General features: G+C 38.4%; 1 protein-coding gene across 21 annotated transcripts in view; it reads right to left on the bottom strand.

Annotated features, from left to right (window-relative positions):
• The window catches only part of AFDN (afadin, adherens junction formation factor), a 228455-nt gene that overhangs the window by 55589 nt on the left and 154054 nt on the right, over positions 1 to 18812 (bottom strand). For all 21 annotated transcript variants that reach the window (XM_034765202.1, XM_034765209.1, XM_034765208.1 and 18 more), the window contains 6 exons: positions 18583 to 18677; positions 15797 to 16062; positions 15134 to 15277; positions 10285 to 10483; positions 9230 to 9333; positions 5603 to 5689 (listed from right to left, as the gene is read on the bottom strand). In XM_034765202.1, coding sequence (XP_034621093.1) covers positions 5603 to 5689; positions 9230 to 9333; positions 10285 to 10483; positions 15134 to 15277; positions 15797 to 16062; positions 18583 to 18677 — 895 coding nt within the window. The remainder of the gene's footprint in view (positions 1 to 5602; positions 5690 to 9229; positions 9334 to 10284; positions 10484 to 15133; positions 15278 to 15796; positions 16063 to 18582; positions 18678 to 18812) is intronic.

Raw genomic sequence — 18812 nt, forward strand, 5'->3', positions numbered from 1 at the left:
TTGTACAAAAGACAAAAAACCTCCAAATTAAACAGGAAGTAATGTGCTGGCCCACAGATGGGTACGTCGTCACATGCTAACCCCCCCCCCCCCAAAGTGATATATTTTTAAAGTAAACTGCATGCACATTCTGCTTCCAAATCATCTGGATTGCATAAAAAGTAACCGCAATGTGGTTGAGAGTCAGGCAGCTTTTAACATCACAACATCTTTCAGGGTTAGAGCAACCAAATTCTGCACACAACCGCAAAAATCAGTACTGCCACTGATGCTCAACCACTCCCATCTCCCTAAAAATCAATGCCCCTCTGATGCTATTTGAGGCACGATTACAACAGGCTTTACTACAGAAAAATATGCAACATTACAATAGTGGTGGAGCAGCAGTTAGACTTGCTGGATAACACTGGACAACCTGTATAATTTAAGCTTTTTAATCAGAATACAACTATTCATAGTTTTAAAAGACATTCCAAGGTATTTTTTCTAACTCTTAATCATTTTAATAACCTCTTATAAGCTCAAAACAGGTGTTTCATTACTAACATTTGTTTTCATTCATTGTACATGCACACTTGTTTGTTACATGGTTTCTCAAAAGCTGTGTTGACAAACATACCATTCATTTATAATGTAAAATTACACAAGTTGAAGGGTAGGGCCAATTTTGAATCACATTTATAATTTTTGGGGGGGGGGGTCAGAATAATGTACCCAGTTAAAACATTAAAATTGAAATTAAAAGAAATGCTGTTGATATTGTAGACTCTGATTAAGTGGAAAGAGGACCAAATATACTGCTTCTCAGTGACTATATAAATGTTTTCATTCTTATATTCCTTGTTCCACCCCTTCTTAACTTAACATGGGTTTGCAATCCCTTGTATTACAGACTGAACTCCACCATAAGGACAAGCAGGTCCAGCAAATTTCAGTGCAAATTCTGTTACTTTTCCTTACAACTTTAGGTTTGACCTGAACAGACTATCCTTTGAGATAGCAGAGAATTCTTTCTGTAGGAAGAAGTGACAATGGACTGTGCCACTAAAGTCTTTGTGTTCTTAATTAGTAAAAGTTTTGCAAGTTTTCCATTATGACTCCTTAACTTCCATGGATTTTAATTCCTTGAAATATGAAGTTTTGAATATATGGTATGAGCCCAGAAGGGAATTTTAACATTTTAAAAATATGACCTACTTCATACGTTATTTAAATGTTTCACTCTGATTTGAGGGGGAAAAAGTAGTTAATGTTTTGGGAAGGGGGAAAGAAATGCAGAGTGAAAAGAATTTCATTTTCTTCACCAATCTGAGAATCTGCACACTTCCCTCTCTTCTCCAAAAATGCCTGTGACCTTGCATTACAGTCATCTTCTGACTGGCAAATGTTGACCAAACAGGAGTCCCTTCAAAGCTAACCAGTTTCACTCAATAAGTGAGAGAGGTCAGTGTTGAGATGGCACAGCACTCCCTTCCCTCCTTTATGAAGCATAGAAGATTAGGATTGGAAGAGACCTCAGGAGGTCATCTAGTCCAATCCCCTGCTCAAAGCAGGACCTAATCCCCAACTAAATCATCCCAGCCAGGGCTTTGTCAAGCCTGACCTTAAAAACCTCTAAGGATGGAGATTCCACCACCGCCGCAGGGAACCCATTCCAGGGCTTCACCACCCTCCTAGTGAAATAGTTTTTCCTATTATCCAACCTAGACCTCCCCCCACTGCAACTTGAGACCATTGCTCCTTGTTCTGTCATCGGACACCACTGAGAACAGCCGAGCTCCATCCTCTTTGGAACTCCCCTTCAGGTAGTTGAAGGCTGCTATCAAATCCCCCCTCACTCTTCTCTTCTGCAGACTAAATAAGCCCAGTTCCCTCAGCTTCTCCTCATAAATCGTGTGCCCCCAGCCCCCTAATCATTTTTGCTGCTCTCCGCTGGACTCTCTCCAATTTGTCCACATCCTTTCTGTAGTAAAGGGCCCATAACTGGACACAATACTCCAGATGTGGCCTCTCCAGTGCCAAACAGAGGCGAATAATCACTTCCCTCGATCTGCTGGCAATGCTCCTACTCATGCAGGACAATATACTGTTAGCCTTCTTAGCAACAAGGGCACACAGCTGACACATATCCAGCTTCTCGTCCACTGTAATCCCCAGGTCCTTTTCTGCAGAACTGCCGCTTAGAAAGTCGGTCCCCAGCCTGTAACAGTGCATGGGATTCTTCCATCTTAAGTGCAGGACTCAGCACTTGTCCTTGTTGAACCTCATCAGATTTCTTTTGGCCCAATCCTCCAATTTGTCTAGGTCACTCTGGACCCTATCCACCTCTCCCCCCAGCTTAGTGTCATCTGCGAACTTGCTGAGGGTGCAATCTATCTCATCATCCAGACATTAATGAAGATGTTGAACAAAACTGGCCCCAGGACTCATCCCTGGAGCACTCCGCTTGATACCAGCTGCCAACTAGACAGCCAGCCGTTGATCATCTCCTGATGAGCCTGACAATCTGGCCAGCTTTCTATCCACCTTACAGTCCATTCATCCACTCCATACTTTTTTAACTTGCTGGCAAGAATACTGTGGGAGACCGTAACAAAAGCTTTGCCAAAGTCAAAATATATCGCATCCACCGCTTTCCCCATATCCACAGAGTCAGTTTTCTCATCATAGAATGCAATCAGGTTACTCAGGCATGACTTGCCCTTGGTTGACTGTTCCTGCTCACCTTCCTCTCCTCCAACTGCTTCAAAACGGGTTCCTTGAGGACCTGCTCCATGATTTTTCCAGTGACTTAGATCAGGTTGATCGGTCTGTAGTGCCCTAGATTCTCCTTCTTCCCTTTTTTAAAGATGGGCACTATATTTGCCTTTTTCCAATCGTCTGGGATGATTGGAAATGAAATGAGTGCAGTTCTTTTGTCACTGAAGTCAGAGACAGAGCTGTATTCGTAATTTAAACTTTAGCACTGGAAGTATAAAAGTAGCTCCAGCAGAGTAAATTGATACTTGGGTTATTTGTAACAGTGCCATCTACTGACCAATCATTGTAATTTTCAGTTTTTATTGCCTTTTTTGAAGCACTCCTATTATCTAAGGGCCCAAGAGTTCCACCTGTGGCACAGGTCTTCATTTCTTACAATAAAATATAATTTTACATTATTATTTGAAAGTCAATCGCTTTTCCGATTTTGAAGAGAAATATTGCAAAACCAATTTGCAAAATGTTAACATTTGTTCGTAAGTGCAACCGCCAAATTAATTCCACTCTGACACATGCCGTCTAAGTCTTTTTGGATATTCCATACATTTAAGAACTTCATTTCACAGCATAATTTTTTTTTAGACCTGGCAAATTTCAAAAAATATAATCTCTCTCTCTCTCCCCCCCCCCTCGTTTTCTGCAGGGGAAAAAACGAACAAACACAAAACAACCACATTCTTCCCTCATTCCAGAAATTAAATTTCTGTATCAATGCAAAATATATGACTGAAATCCACTGGAAAAAACCAAGAGTCAATAGCTAAGGGAAGTAACAGAGAGAGTATGTTCACTGTTACAACTTCTCAAATACCATTTACCTACTTTGAATTGCTCTTTTCTACACAGCCTTGGAAATTGCACTGCCTGTACACTTTTTTGCACCTTTTATTACTTTTATGATAATACAGGAAAACTGAAAAAAGCAGCTCTAATAAGCAATTCTCTGTTCTAAGCAACCACCTGAAAAATATCTCCATTCTATTTCTAGGACCATTTGATTCAGCTTTCAATGAAAGATCATCTCTTTTATGCAGCCAATATTCTACTGGTTTCTTAAGTAGTCACATAACATAGGTTTCACTATTCACTTTGCTATTTGAAATATATATTAGCTGGGCAACAAATATTTTCTACATATCCATGGATTAATATCAGGATAAGAAGACAGAACATCTGCTTTTTACTAATTTTCATAGAGGTGAGAATTATTTTTTAAGCATAAACTTTTTAAAAAACTTATTTTGACACCAGCCAGTAGTCCAGTTGTATACTGCTGCTATAAATTAGGAGTATGCTTCCAGTGAAAACTGTGTGCCCGACAGGGAAGTCAGTTCCAGTGGAAACTGCAATTTTCCCCATCTCATATCCCTGGTCCTCCTTACATGAGAAAGTTTTTTCATGCTAAATTAGGACTTCCCATCGATTTAATAAAACAGTTCCACTTCTCATTTCCAATTCCATCTCGAGCAAACACTGAACTGAAATTCAGTTGGCAGTCAGAAGTCTAATGTGAAGATAAATTGGAGTACTCTCAATACTCATGTACTATTAGTCTTTCAGACTACTACTGTACTAACATGTCAACAGCACAAAATTAAAATTTTTAGTCTCCAATTTCCAAATTATTTTCTTGTAGTCACAACATGATCATTAGGTGTATACTCCTGAAAGGCCCCCCCCCCCCCATGGCAGAAACAGAACATTAAAAATAAATACAAAATAATCAAATCAACACCATCAAGCAGAAACACACTCTGAAATATGCAAAATTCCAGCAAAAAGAAGAATCTTTACAAGAACTCAATCATGTTTGACAGCTTAAAAACTGTCAGATAAAAGCATCTTTTAGGATGTAAACTCGTTGGGACAAGGGACTTAATTGTTTTGACACAGGTCATCTACTGCACAGCAAAAAGACACTGTCTCTATCGGTTTGTACATGGTCTACTCATGATTGGGGCTTTTGGGCACCACAGTTATATTAATAAATCAATCACACTAATATTTAAGCTGAAAAAATCAAGAGAATGTTGTGTCTGCTACATAAAGCCCATATAACGGACCTAGCCAATAGGTAGAGCCCTCCATCTGGTGGCTGGAGTAATATGTGCATTCTTTATGTTACCAGAGCCAAGACGAATCTATTGCCAGTACCCTTTATAAGGCAAACTTTCAAAAGGTAACCTCCTCTTGCTACAGCTACTCTGCATAAAGTATTTTAAAGAGCAATAAGATGAAATAACAAAACAAATTAAAATCACAGGCACCTAATTTCAGTGCACAGAACAACACTTCACTACACAGCGTAGATAGAAACTTCCATTTACTTGAATCTTATTTTTCTATTATCATTTTTAAATTGTAATACATATAAAAATAACACTTCGATAAAAATTGGCATTTATTACTCCTTATCCTGAAGAGTTTCTGCTACTTTTTAGCAGTGAATCGGTTTTAATTATCTTTTCATACTCAGTTCAAACCCAAAATATCCAAATACAAAGGGTTGGTAGCATCAAAATTTAACTTAAAAAAAAATACAAGTATGAATGCAATATATTAACAATTACTGTGATATAGTCAATATTAAGAGTGCCAAATTACAAAATTAAATCCAAAAATTCATTATAGGACACAACTTCAATATTAAAATTTTCTGATTTAAATAGTTGTTTCTCTTACTTTGTTCATACTGTGTGTTGTATGTAGACCAGCATTTCACAGTCAGGAACCTAGCAGGCTAAATATGGTATGCAACATATACTTTCCCAGGACATGTTTAAGGAAATGTTTAAGTAAAAAAAGTGTTGCTTGATGATTTTACTGCAATATGTTTTCATACCTTAGCAGCAACAATGCTTAGGCCCATTCCATTTTGTTTCTTTAATGTTACTGTGATGATTTCAGGTTCTTTCCTCAAAGGCTGAGCCTATCAAATGGAGGTGGGGGAGGGGGAGAGACAAACATGTAAGTTTGCATTAACAGCAAAACTAAGTATGACGAGAGCTGCATAAAATAGTTTAAATCAATAAAATAAACAATGAATGATTGGATGGAATACCTGCTGACATGCAAAAACTCCTTTTACAAATCATTTTCACTTTAAACACCGGTGACTCTTGATTAGTATTAGTTTAGACAGAGGTTATCAGCATTAAATCTGTGCTCATATCACTGCCAAAGGTAAGGTCAAAGTCCACCAAAAAATGTACTGAGGTCTAAGAGATCTACAATTCTAAAATCATTTAACAAAAATAAAAGCTGAAAACTAGTTAAATCATTTTATGATAACTGTGCTCTTTGAACCTTGTTTCAGTTTTTTTTAACCCAACCTCTAGAAAATAAAATTCACGTGCAAAAATACTGGGGCAATTAATATCTTCAGAGCAGATTAAAACCTTTAATACTTCACAAAAAAGCAAGACATTTAAGTTTGAAAAAATCGCCAGTGGATATTTGCAGTAGGTAATTTTCATGGTATTTTCTGATGGTGCCGATACATTCTTAGGTAATGTAGGTGACACTACAATCTTAAGCATATGAAGCCCATAGTAGTGTCCAAATGAAGCAAAACTCTGTTACTGTCAGTTTCATAAGACAAAAGTTTCATTTTTTTTTAAAATTGTGTAACACCATTGTGGTAAAGTTAATTAAAAAAAAATAAAATAAAAGCAAGGAAATTCTAAGCGAAGTCTACCTCAGCACACTTATGCCAAAGACTGCAGCAAAACAGGAGCCTGCTCCCATTTTATTTAATAGGAGTTTTTCTATTGATTTAAACTGGAACACAATCAGGTTTCAAGTCTATTAAAAACCCACTGGAGAAGTGACGAATTTCTCCAAAAACACTATGTAGAGGAAAAAGTCACCAAGACCCGGGGAACATATAGCTTTGTCACTGTTTCCATCTTTCAGCGCCTTTTCAAACAAAGGCTTAAAAACTAAGTCAATGTAAAGCAAATCTTCAGAAGTATTTATTTTTATAATTTTACAGACTACCCACCGGGAGTAAAACTCAATTTTAACTCTCAAAAAATCGGTGGCTCAAAAAGATTTCATCACCTGTTCTAGAACCAAATTATCCACTTTGTTATGGATGTCACAAAGTACGATTATTGTCAAAAAAGCAAATGGAAAAACGGCACTTTCTTACTCATGAGATCTACTTAGTGTGTGTAATTCAGGGTGATATTAGCTTACATTAGTGACAAATAGACAATGTGTTACTTGATTACTTCCTTTTTGGGACTGATCTCTAACTAGTCCAAGACTTCCAGGATACTGTCCCTCTGTTTCCAAATACTGGAGGCAGTTCAGATTTGTCCACTTCTTAATAGTAATGTCTTATACTATATTCCACTATCTACTGGAAGACATTTCTAACTTTTGGCTTGGCTAGACAGGTTGTCCCAAAGAGCCTGAATACCGTAAGACTTGGATGAGCCTGCATTTATGGCATTATATAGGCATGAGGTGTCATGGTCAGAGGTCTAATCCCAAAAGAACTGAAACATCTTATTTCCTTTGCCTGTTATTCCTTTTTGTCCACACTCCTGTATAGTCTGAGATGGTGGAATGCCTGCATGAGGCCAGAAGAGCCGTTTACCTTGTAGGAACATCCAATGTATTTTAGGATTTATCACTGAGTAGCCAATCAATCAGATTCAAAGTATTAGGAACTGGGATATATAAGCAAACTCTATCCCACCTATTCAGATGATGGAGAACAGACCCCTGCAATAGCTCCATTAGTGTTAATTGTGTCACAAAGAGAGATACCATCTAATAACTAGGTACAGACAAATTCCTAGACAAGCCATCTAGTCTATTATCAATATTTTTGTGAATGCTCTTGGAGGAGTAAGTGAGACCAAAGAGTAACATTTTGTACTAAAAAAAGCAACTGCTATGGGTGAATGAAGACTTGGCTGATGAAAGTGTCATCTTGTAAGTCTGACAGGTCCACTGATATGAGGTGGTTTCCTGGAGAGATTACAGAGAGAGGAAGACTGTCTCCATCCTGACTTTTGTTTTCTTCATCAACCCCTTCAGCCTTTTGAGCATACACAGCCCAGACTCCTCCAGAGCTTTTTCATATTATGACGAATAAAGTAGAACCTTGTTACCTTTTCTTGAGGGACAAGTTCTACTGCCCCCTAGCTGTAGGGCCTACAAGATTTCCTTCAGGATGAGTTGATGCTTTTTGTCACTGCTTGAAGTAAGGAGATGAAAACATGGTGTAGAAGAATCTGAAGCCCAAGACAGTACCCTCAGCTGCACTACCTCTTGTACCCACTTTTCTGATGCCTATTAGCACCAGATGTCTTAAATGAGATATCATGCCCTCAAGTCCATTTTAGAACCAAGGCAGGATGGGTCTCCGTAATAGTGACAGTAGTAAAGAAAAAAAAATCTCCTTCCAATTCAGACAAACTTAAATTTGGCATAGTTCTGAGGGGCTAAGCTTCTTTATGCTATTGCAACCAGGATATTGTGGTTTAAAAAAAAAAAAATTGCCAATGAGGCTCCTAAAGGCAGTTTGGAAATCCTGTCTAATGAGGATTTCTACCATCCTGTCTATAGGGTCTTTTGGGAAGGAATCCCTCTTTAGCAGGAATTGCCATTTCCTCTGCCAGGGATGCCACTGCTGCATCAGCCTTAGAAAGGATGAAGAAAAAACCTTTGGGTTCAGGATTTCTTGAGTCCTGATCCCCCACTTTGCAGGCACTTTATCATTTCATCCTAATGATTTCTTCGAAGCAGATGAGCAGTTGAGCAGATGGCAAATTCTGCTTTTCTTGATTTCATCATATTATATTTTTGGTAAACTAATGCAATTATAACAATGTCAAAACATTTAGGCTATGACACAAACTTCTAATTGAAGTAGTACTGGTCTTTTACAAAAAGGTTAAATAAGTGTTTTTCAGTCTGAGTCTTGTTGCCTAAGAGTGCTCCAACAAGGAAAATGAAAGTGGAAAAAAAAAAAAAAACCAACCCAAGAACACATTTCCCTGACGATTTGGCAAAAACAGAAGAATGTGCTAGATTACTGAATATTCAATATTAATATTTAGTTTGTGACTGCTGGTTTACACAGCCCAAAGCAGAAAAGAATACACAAGTAAACAAATGAACAGGTTGCCCTGTACATATAAATTAAAAATATACTTTCAAAATGAATCTTTTAATAGTATTTTTGAGGGAAATCCCTTTGCCTTCTGCTCCCCATTGAAAAATTGTTTACATTATGATAGACATGCTATGACAAAGATACAGAATAACTGATATAAGCTGATCTTGAAACATTTCCACAAATTGTTATTTTTCTTTGCTAAGAAGCCACATAAACATCAGAGACATCTATTCTTTGGAATAAGGATAAAAACTGAGTACACAGAAAATATGGTTCACTGCAGGTTATCATTTATAGATTCTCGCTCTGAATTACCCCAAAATGAATACTTACTAGCTCAGCATTCTCACGTAACAGGTGACTTTCATAGTCTGCACCTTCAAAATACATTGTCCAAGTGCCTGGTGAACGTGGATGAGGTGTCAGCCTGCAAAAGCCTAGAGGGGAAAAAAGCACAAGTGAACATGTGCCACTCACTAGGGGGAAAAAAGCACAAGTGAACATGTGCCACTCACTAGAAGAATTAGCTGGTGAAACAAAGCTAAAAATAACAGTTTTGCTGGTGCATTACTACCATACAGCAATATTTATCCTTATCTGTTAACATGTTTTGAACGGTGTATGCTGAACAAAAGATTACAGGCATGTAAGAATTACACCGTCACAAGTACATGATTAACACCACAACCTTACAGTTCTTTATAGCATCTTCCACCGGAGGAACCCAATGTGCTTAGCAAACATAAAGGGGTCATTTATGACTCCTTTGAGCTTAAAGTGTTCTACAGAGAGAGGACTGGCTGTATAACCCAAGCAGCAGTTCTTGGTAGTATTGTGCCTTTGAAAGACTTGGTGGAACACAAAGGAGACACTAAGCCCTTTTCCCCTCCTCTTTCAGTTTATGCACTTTCTCCCAATTCTTTCATGCCATGTTTCTCCTGTCTTTCCTGTTGTTTTTCATTTCTGCAGGATCCGAAGTGGTAGCCCTTTACAAAAGGAAGGGCCACACAGGGAACATTTCTCTCTTTCTACAGGTTCATGTATAAAGACCTTGATGTAAGTGCTTACTAAACACACACTGCCAATACACAGAAGCTCACTTCAATTATTTAGAAGCCTGAAATAAACATGCATTATGCCAAGGGGATACACAATGTCATACGAAAGAAAAATTCTGAAAAGTATATAGAAGTTTTACATACCATGTGAGTGGGGTAAATTTAAATAGTTTAATGAAAGTGTAAAGCAAAGGATAATGAAATAAGGATTGAACACTTGTGATTGAGGGGAAAAACACAATAAATACCTCTAAAGATACCTCAAGTTCTACATTTACTATACTACAGAAAAATAACATTAATATACAGTTTAATAGTAGCAGGACTGACCTCTCTGGCATAGTGGATCTAAAAATTCTTGTAAACCACTTGGAATGTTTCTGACAACATCACATGAATAGCCATCTTCTGGCAAAAGAAAAGGCAGCTGTAGATCAGGATCCTCTTCTAGCTGGACTTCTCTGCCATCACTACGAGCTAGTTCGTCAGCTGTATTTTCTGCAACAGCCACTACATTCTCTATCAACTCCTGGACATAAGACAAAAGGACATTGTTATGTTTAAAGGGCTAAATTAATTCCAATATTAGATAGAGAGATAGATAAATAAATAAATAAATAAATAAATAAATAAAAGAGACCGTTATGATTGCATCATTAAGCAGCCAAAATTCAGGAAATTACAAAGCTAAAGTTGCACATAAAACCTCAACTCTACCGCCACACATGTGCCTATATATTACAACACAAGCTTTATCAAATCCAATATCATGCAACTTAATTCTCCAACCCTGTGTAACATCTTCTAATATCGTCTCTTTTTTAACGTAAGTCAATACACCAATGAACATATATTAGACATTTTACATGAGGTCTGCATTTGAGAATTAGTATGTGATCATGCAATTGAAAACTATACTGTAATGCATATGCACAGTCAAGTGCACATGGCAACCTTAATTATGACACTTCTTGTCTTGGGTCTAATAATTTTTGTACAGTATTTTGTCCTTTTTTGTACAAAAGAAAGATGGGGGGAAATGCATTAAAAGGGGCTGCTTATTCCAGAATATGAAAGCTCTAGTGGCTCACAAAAAGTTGATGATCATGTACAATTCCATAATCTGGGCCTAGTTAGCTATTTGCTACCAGAATGCCCTGTCCCACAGTTCTTAGAAGGTTCACTGGAGGGAGGGCCTTATCCTGTACCACAGTAAATAAATCCAAAGAGGCCCATATCATAAAAACTTCTGGAATAATCAAAGGTATATCAGAGTGATGCTCCCACTTGCACACACTATATAGTGCAAAGCAGCCCTTCATATCTTGCAAAGTTTCATGTACAACTTCAGAATGCTTTTCACTGTGCAGCTAAATTAGCAACATATGTATACACAGTGAGGTCTTCCTTAATTGAGCTTTTTATGAGCTTAGCAAAAGAAATTCAAAAGCTACCAATTGTCAGTGTTCACTTTTCATCGGAACATTCAAAGGGAAGACCATCTCCATGCCACGATTCTCTCTTTAGTTGCTTCCACTCTAGAGCTGTTCAAACACCACAACATTTTAAAAAAATAAATAAGACATTTTGACTCTCTCTTCTTATACTCAATCTTCTAAAAATGTCACTGCAGGTCAAAGAAACCTTGGAAAATTTTAACCTGAAATGTGAATGTTCTAAATGGACAAGATGCTCCACAGATAGTGTTTAAGAAGTAGATATAAAAGACCCCACTATGCTAACCGTTCCTCAGTTCCTCTCCAAATCAAAAGAAATGACTAACACTCCAGACGTATTAGAGCATAAGCTTTCGTGGGTGAATACATGCGTCTGACGAAGTGGGTATTCACCCACAAAAGCTTATGCTCCAATACGTCTGTTAGTCTATAAGGTGCCTCAGGAGTTTGTTGCTTTTTACAGATCCAGACTAACACGGCTACCCCTCTGATATTTAACACTCCAAAGTAGAATGGAAGGAGGTAGGGTTAAATGAGGATATACAGAACAAAACTCTTGTTACTGGCAAGTAATTTTTTCTCTTATGACTGTCTCTGCAGATCCCCTCCGCAGTGGACCAACTTAATAGCAGTGATAATCCTGAGAATAGCTAAACAGTGTGTGACTCTTACTAAGTGTGGATGACCACATATCAGTACATTAAAATGCCTTCTTTCTCTTCGAGCTCCCTAGTGAACAAAATCCTTTCCACAATGATCCATGCATTTGTCACCTCCAGGCTGAATTACTGTAACTCACTGTATCTGAAGGTAAAAGTCAAGATAGAGCACAGCTTTCAGCTGGTACAGAATGTGGTTGCTGGCCTTCTCCGTGGCTTAGGTCGCGGTGAGCACATCAGACTGGTACTTGAGTCCTTATACTGCAGGGATTCTCAAAACTTCATTGCACTGTGACCCCCTTTTGACAACAAAATTTACTACATGACCCCAAGAGGGGGTGGGGGAGGGTGTGACAAAATCCGAGCCCCGCCGCCCTGGGTAGGGGCCAAAGCCGAAGCCCAAGGGCTTCAACCCCAGGAAGGAGGCCTGTAACCTGAGGCCCGCCACCCAGAGCTGAAGCAGTTGAGTTTTGGTTTTGGCCCTGGGCAGTGGGGCTCGGGCTTCAGTCCTGGGTCCCAGCAAGTTTAATATCAGCCCGGGCAACCCCATTAAAAGGGGGTTGCGACCCACTTTGGGGTCCTGACCCACAGTTTGAAAACCGGTTATACTGGCTTCTGGTCAGCTTTCAATGCCAGTTTAAGGCTTTGGTCCTAATCTTCAAAGCAATTAATGGCTCAAGCCCCAGTTCTAAACTGTACACCAAATTTTGATCTATGAACCATATTGACAGCTGTGCTTCTCTGGGACAACACAGATCACAAAGATCAAGACAAAACACATGAGAATCTTCTTCAGCTATCCCTCGATGCGAGGATGATGTCTGCCAAGAGGGTTCATTGGTGAGTTTTTAAGTGGCTGAGGAGCCCAATTCTTGCACTGCAGATTTTCCCACAGCAGTGACAGGTGTAATCTTGGAGGAGTCAATTGTTGGCTGGACTGTTATGCCCTCTCTTTCCTCCTTTGTTACTTCTCTGTCTCATGAGCAAATCTGTTCTCCTCAAAGTGAGCTGTGGCTTGGTGTATGGTGTGGCGTCACTGTGTTCTGTTCCGTGCCAAGTCCTCCCAGTTTGTTGGGTTGGTGCCTCCCTTTTTAAGGCATACTTTCAGTATGTCTTTGAAATACTTCCGCTGCCCACCATGAGCCTTCTTCCCTGACTTAACTGAGAGAAGAGCAGTTGCTTCAGGAGGTGAGTGTCAGGCATGGCCAGTCCAGCAGAGCTGGTATTTCATGACCTGCGCTTCTATAGTGCTCATGTTGGCTGCAGAGAGAATGCTGATGTTAGTGTGTCCGTCTTCCCAGCTGATCCTGAGAATCCTGAGGCAGTGCTGTTGGAACCACTACAGCCACTTGAGATGAAGGGTGGGGATGACAGCTGCCTTGTAAACCAAAATGCAAATCCCTATAATTGAAGACTCGTTTGAGTAGTCTTCCAAAGGATGTGCTGGCACAGTGGATCCTGTATTCAATTTCTGTGTCAATGCTAGCTGTTTGGGAGAGGTGGCTGCCAAGGTATGGAAAATGGTCCACATTTTCCAGGGGGTCTCCACTGATGGTGATTTATGGAGTACAAAGAGTAGTTTGTGCAGGTGAGGGCTGATAGAGTACCTTGGTTTTCCTGATGTTGAGAGAGAGAGAGAGAGAGAGAGAAAGAGAGAGATCCAGACTATGATAGGCATCTGCAAAAAGATTTAGGGTGCTTTGCAGGTCAGCCTCTGTGAGTGTAAGAATGACAGTCATCTGCATACTGAAGGTCAGTGCCGCCAATTCTTGTGATCTTAGATTTTGTTTGGAGACGTCAAAGACTCCCAGAGATCATTGCTCCTGTCTTCCCTGCCACTTAGAGATTAAGGATAAAGGATTCTCAGTTGAGGGGATCCAGATATGGAACAAATTTCCAGAGGAGATCAGGCAAATCCAGAATCTGACTGTCTTTAGGTAATACTACGAAACCTCTGTGCCATAAGAATGACATTAAAAACAATGGAACACTCCCCTTGCAAAAAAGCCCATCAACCAATACAAAATGTTGAACCAAATCAACCTTAAAATAATGCCTGGTCTACTCTAAAAAGTTAGGTTGACCCAACTACATTGCTCAGGGGTGTAAAAAATGCACACACACACCCCCAAGCGAGATAGTTAAACTGACCTAACTCCAGGTGCACATAGCACTTGGTTCACAGAATTCTTCCTTCAACCTAGCTAGCACCTCTCAGGGATGCAGATTACGTGGGCCAATGGGAGTCCCGTCGGTGTAGGCAGCATATACATTGAAGAGATCTACAGAAGTGCTGCTGTAGACAAGCGTTCAGCATCTGATCTGGATTTACAATTAAGAGAACAGAGCTTCATAAAAGCATGACTTGAAATCAGCTTTTGCAAATTTCAAGCAGGCCACAAGAGCTTTAGAGAGTGAGGAGGATTCAGGATCAAAGACTGCTTTGCATCACTCAACAACTCACAGTGCAGAGCCTTGAAAGACCACAAAGTAGGGCCCCAAATAGGTGTTGGTTCCAAAACACAAAAAACTAACACGCAGTCTTGGATCTGAAAAATCCTAACTCCTTCAGATCTCCTAAGTATCCAATGAGAGTGAGTTCAGAGCTGACTCCACAGCATAATTTTAAATGTCTACCAATTGAAAATCTGCGAATATGGCCTAAATTTGAAAATAAACACAATTTTCCATACTCTTCTTTACTGCAGAACATAGCTTAATTTAAACTGCCATTTTACAAGCAAGATTCACCCATCATTTTTTATTCATTCATTTGCTGTTAGAGACCTGAAAACAATTGATTAAACCATCATCTTTGCATTAATAACACTGATTGCTTTTTTCCTTTTCTTTCTTTTTTTTTTTTAAGCAACCTTTGCTAGTAAGTTACTTTATAATGGTATCCAGGATACCATAATTCATTATATACTAGAAAAGACTCAGTACACCGGGACATATCCCTAAAGTCTGAGAAGAGGTCCTAGATTCTAACAGAAGAGAATCCAAACTCTATAGACAAAGTATTTTCCCCAGAAATGCTGAACAATGCATTAAATGACTTACTGTTGGGATAAATGGTTCATCTGGAGCACAGTGATAATTCTGCAGTAATGCCTGTAGCTGTAGAGAATTCAACTTAAAGCAGGTACTGTTAATATTTGGAATGTCATCATGTGAGTATTTATCCATGGTAAGTAGTGTAGTTGCCTTAAAAAAAAAAACCACCGGAGACTTAATTATAATTTAAGAATGGAATATAACGATAGTTCTTATTTATTTCAGTTTCCTTCTGTCTACAGAGAAGGCAGAGCAGAGGACACCATGAAGCAAGAAGCCAGAATTGCTGCAAAAGTGATGTAAACTTCATTTTCAAAATCCCTCTTCTCTTCTGCAACACAAATACTCTTCCTCTTAGTTCAGGAACCAAGGGAACCCTAAATTAGGTAACATTAATTTTCCTGCTACTATATCCATGCAAACTAATCAAACTCAGTGTATTAGGAAGAAACTGATTTGATTCTCTTGGGGGAAAAAAAACAAACAAACCACATCCAGATATTCAGTTCATTTTCAGTAAATGATTGCACTAATATACAGAGGCTTTTACAACTCTACACACTGAACCAGGGGTTCTAGAATACATTTACACAATTAAATCATGCTATATATTTGAAAAAACCTTATGAGGAGTACGTTTCACTGAGAACCAAGAACAACTATACTCACCTGCACTATCCTGCTTAGGTGGCAATCAGCAGCCAGCTCTAGGCCCTGTTTTTCTGCCCAGGCCTCTATATGGCCCAACTGCTGACGGATAATGGCTCCCCAGTAATGCGAACACAATCCTGAATCTGGGTCAGTAACCAATCTATTAAAAAGCCACATGTTGATAAAGTGGAAGAGCTGGGAGAAGAGCTGTATAGTCAGTGCAGCATTCACTCTACATCGTCGCAACAGGGACATAGCTCCAGTTAGTGTATGCAAGACATCATCTACAGAGACAAAAGAATGTATTAGTACACATTAGTATTTAGGGTTTAACAAAACCATAGGTTCAGGCGTCCAAATGGAATTTAATATTGATATTGGGTACTATTACATGAATTATGAAAGACAATTTAGAACACTGTTCCAGAATGGCACCTACACACTTGATATCGGTTTATTCCATAATATATTCCAAGAACTTATTAACTGATAAAAATCTATTTTAAAAATAGAAAGCTAAGTGATTAAAGTTGAATTTTCATAGCATTTTATTAAGCTATACAATTATAGAAACCAACTAATTATACTCTTTAGATTCCAACACAAAATAAATACAGTAAAAAATTATTGCAAGTTATGGTTCCTATGCATAAAACGCATTTAAGCTATTCCATACTAGTGATAAATAGCATGCTTTTTGGCAGAAGACAAATAATTATTGGTTTTTCCACTTCTAAGAGAATATAGCCAAGGATTGTATTGTAAGCCCAAATTAATATATGGCACATAATGTAGTTAAAATTACATAAAATGTCCTCTTGCTCACAAATGTCCAGGGTGGGTTTTTTTTAATTATTATTTTAGTTCCATCTTTCTACAACTACATTATAAATAGACACTTTGCACTCCCCCTCCTAGCTTTAACTCAAACAGGTAACTAAAACAGTGCTAGAGACTTCCTGATAAGAAAGTTTATTAATAGTCTGTAGAGCATGTTTAGCTTTTCAGATGAAGAAACACTATCATTAATGCCCAAAGATGGTGGGAGTTGTTTGGGGTCAGGGGAGTTGTGTTTTTTTTTTTAAACATACATATGGAATTACTAGAACTTAAAGTTCTTATTAAATAAATCAGCTATACTATTTTCACCTTTGCTCAAAAATTTAAATAAGTCATGTGACTGACAAAAATCATCCCCTAAATGTTTCAATGCTAAAACCTATAAAAGTTACTTGAAAACACTTAGTACTTAAACACAGTGAATACCAGGATAGACTTTAATGTGGAAAATGCAATAGAGTCACATCTGACTGTATAGTGCAGACTCACATTATTACCTACTAAGCTTTATATAATTCAGATCTCAGAAAGATGTAAACATACTCTTTCGCTCCACAGTGCAGGTCACCATGTGAGAACATATTTACATTTTCAGTCAGATCAGAATATTGTACCTTTTCTTTATATACAATATTATAATTGTGATGACTAAACATTTTTCCTGAGATGATGTTTGCCAGCTAAAGGTTATAAGCAAAGATCAAAATGAAGGTTGAATAGTTTTTAAATTGTAAAGAAGGGCTTTCACACTTGAAGAAGCTTTAATATGCACTAAACAAAGCCTTTCCCTAGTTTCTCATTTTTCTTCACATTTCCTAGTTTGTATTTTTTTTTTTAAATAAAAGCTTTTTTTTTTGCGCATAGTCCTCCTTCTTACACCCCTACTTGATCCCAGTTAAAACAATGAAATTTCTTCTTGTTTCCATACAACTATTTGTAATGTCAAATGAAACTTACAACTATCTAGGTTTTTATATGGCACCCATCACCATAGCAACTGACTGTACTTCAGGATCATGCAAAAGAGGAAGCTGGACAATGACACAAACCCTTATTCAAGCCAAATATCTGAGAGAACAGTAAAGGAAATACAGAAACTGCTAGGTGAAAAACTGCTTTTTAATCAATATTTTTCTCTTTTTTTTAAAAATTCCGCAACACAGAAAAATGTTCTAATCTCAATCTTCTTATCCAAAAGATCTAAACTTTATATTTTATTTTACAAGAACGTAAATGTTTTTGTTCAAACCTGAGTATATTATTTAACATTTTTGTCAGTGGATGACATACCAGTAAATGCTCATTGTCAGTGGAAGACATACCAGTAAATGCTAATTATCTGGTATTCTATTACATAGATACACTCCCCACTTTCCAAAAGCTAATTTCTTTATCTACAACACTGATTAACCAAACATTTCAAGTGTTTTTCCCAAGACATTATCTAATGTGAGTTTACCTTTATTTTAAAGAGCATTTTTCATGTAAATTCCATCCCAAAGAGTCTAGTCTATTATCCATATATAGTGGATTTACCCACAACTAAAGTGTTAGTGAGAACATGTAAATTTCAGATCAATGGTAAGGTAGACCAACTCAATCCATTAACAGTGGCTATAGACTAGGTGTGGGAAAACTACGGCCCGGAGGCCACAGCCGGCCCTTCAGACATTTTAATCTGGCCCCCGAGCTCCTGATGGGGAGCGGGGTCCGGGGCTTGCCCTGCTCCGCATGTGCCATGGCTCTGCATGGCTCCCGGAAGCATAGGGGCAGCCAGGGGGCTCCACACGCTGCCCCTACCCCAAGTGCCGCCCCTGCAGCTCCCATTGGCTGGGAACCGTAAACATTCATAGTCCACCATACAATTTCCATACCCAGATGTGGCCCTCAGGCCAAAAAGTTTGCCCATCCCTGCTATAGACTATTGATTTAATAGCAAGACAAAAAGACCAAGCAAGACTAACCTATTTTAGGCCTTTGAGGATTATTTTCATCTGGATCATCGAGGAATGCTGGCATGTAATTGTTAAGCTCTGACTGAAGACAGTGAACTAAATATCTGAAAAAGAACACAATTTTGATCATCCAATATAAGAAATTTTGCTTTACTTACATGGAATCTGTTATCTGAAATATATACTGGACCCCCATATAAATTATTTAAATCTGGAGTTATTAGTAGCAATAAACGCTG

The sequence above is a fragment of the Trachemys scripta genome, chromosome 3, assembly GCF_013100865.1.
Source record: "Trachemys scripta elegans isolate TJP31775 chromosome 3, CAS_Tse_1.0, whole genome shotgun sequence".
Lineage (NCBI taxonomy): Eukaryota > Metazoa > Chordata > Testudines > Emydidae > Trachemys > Trachemys scripta.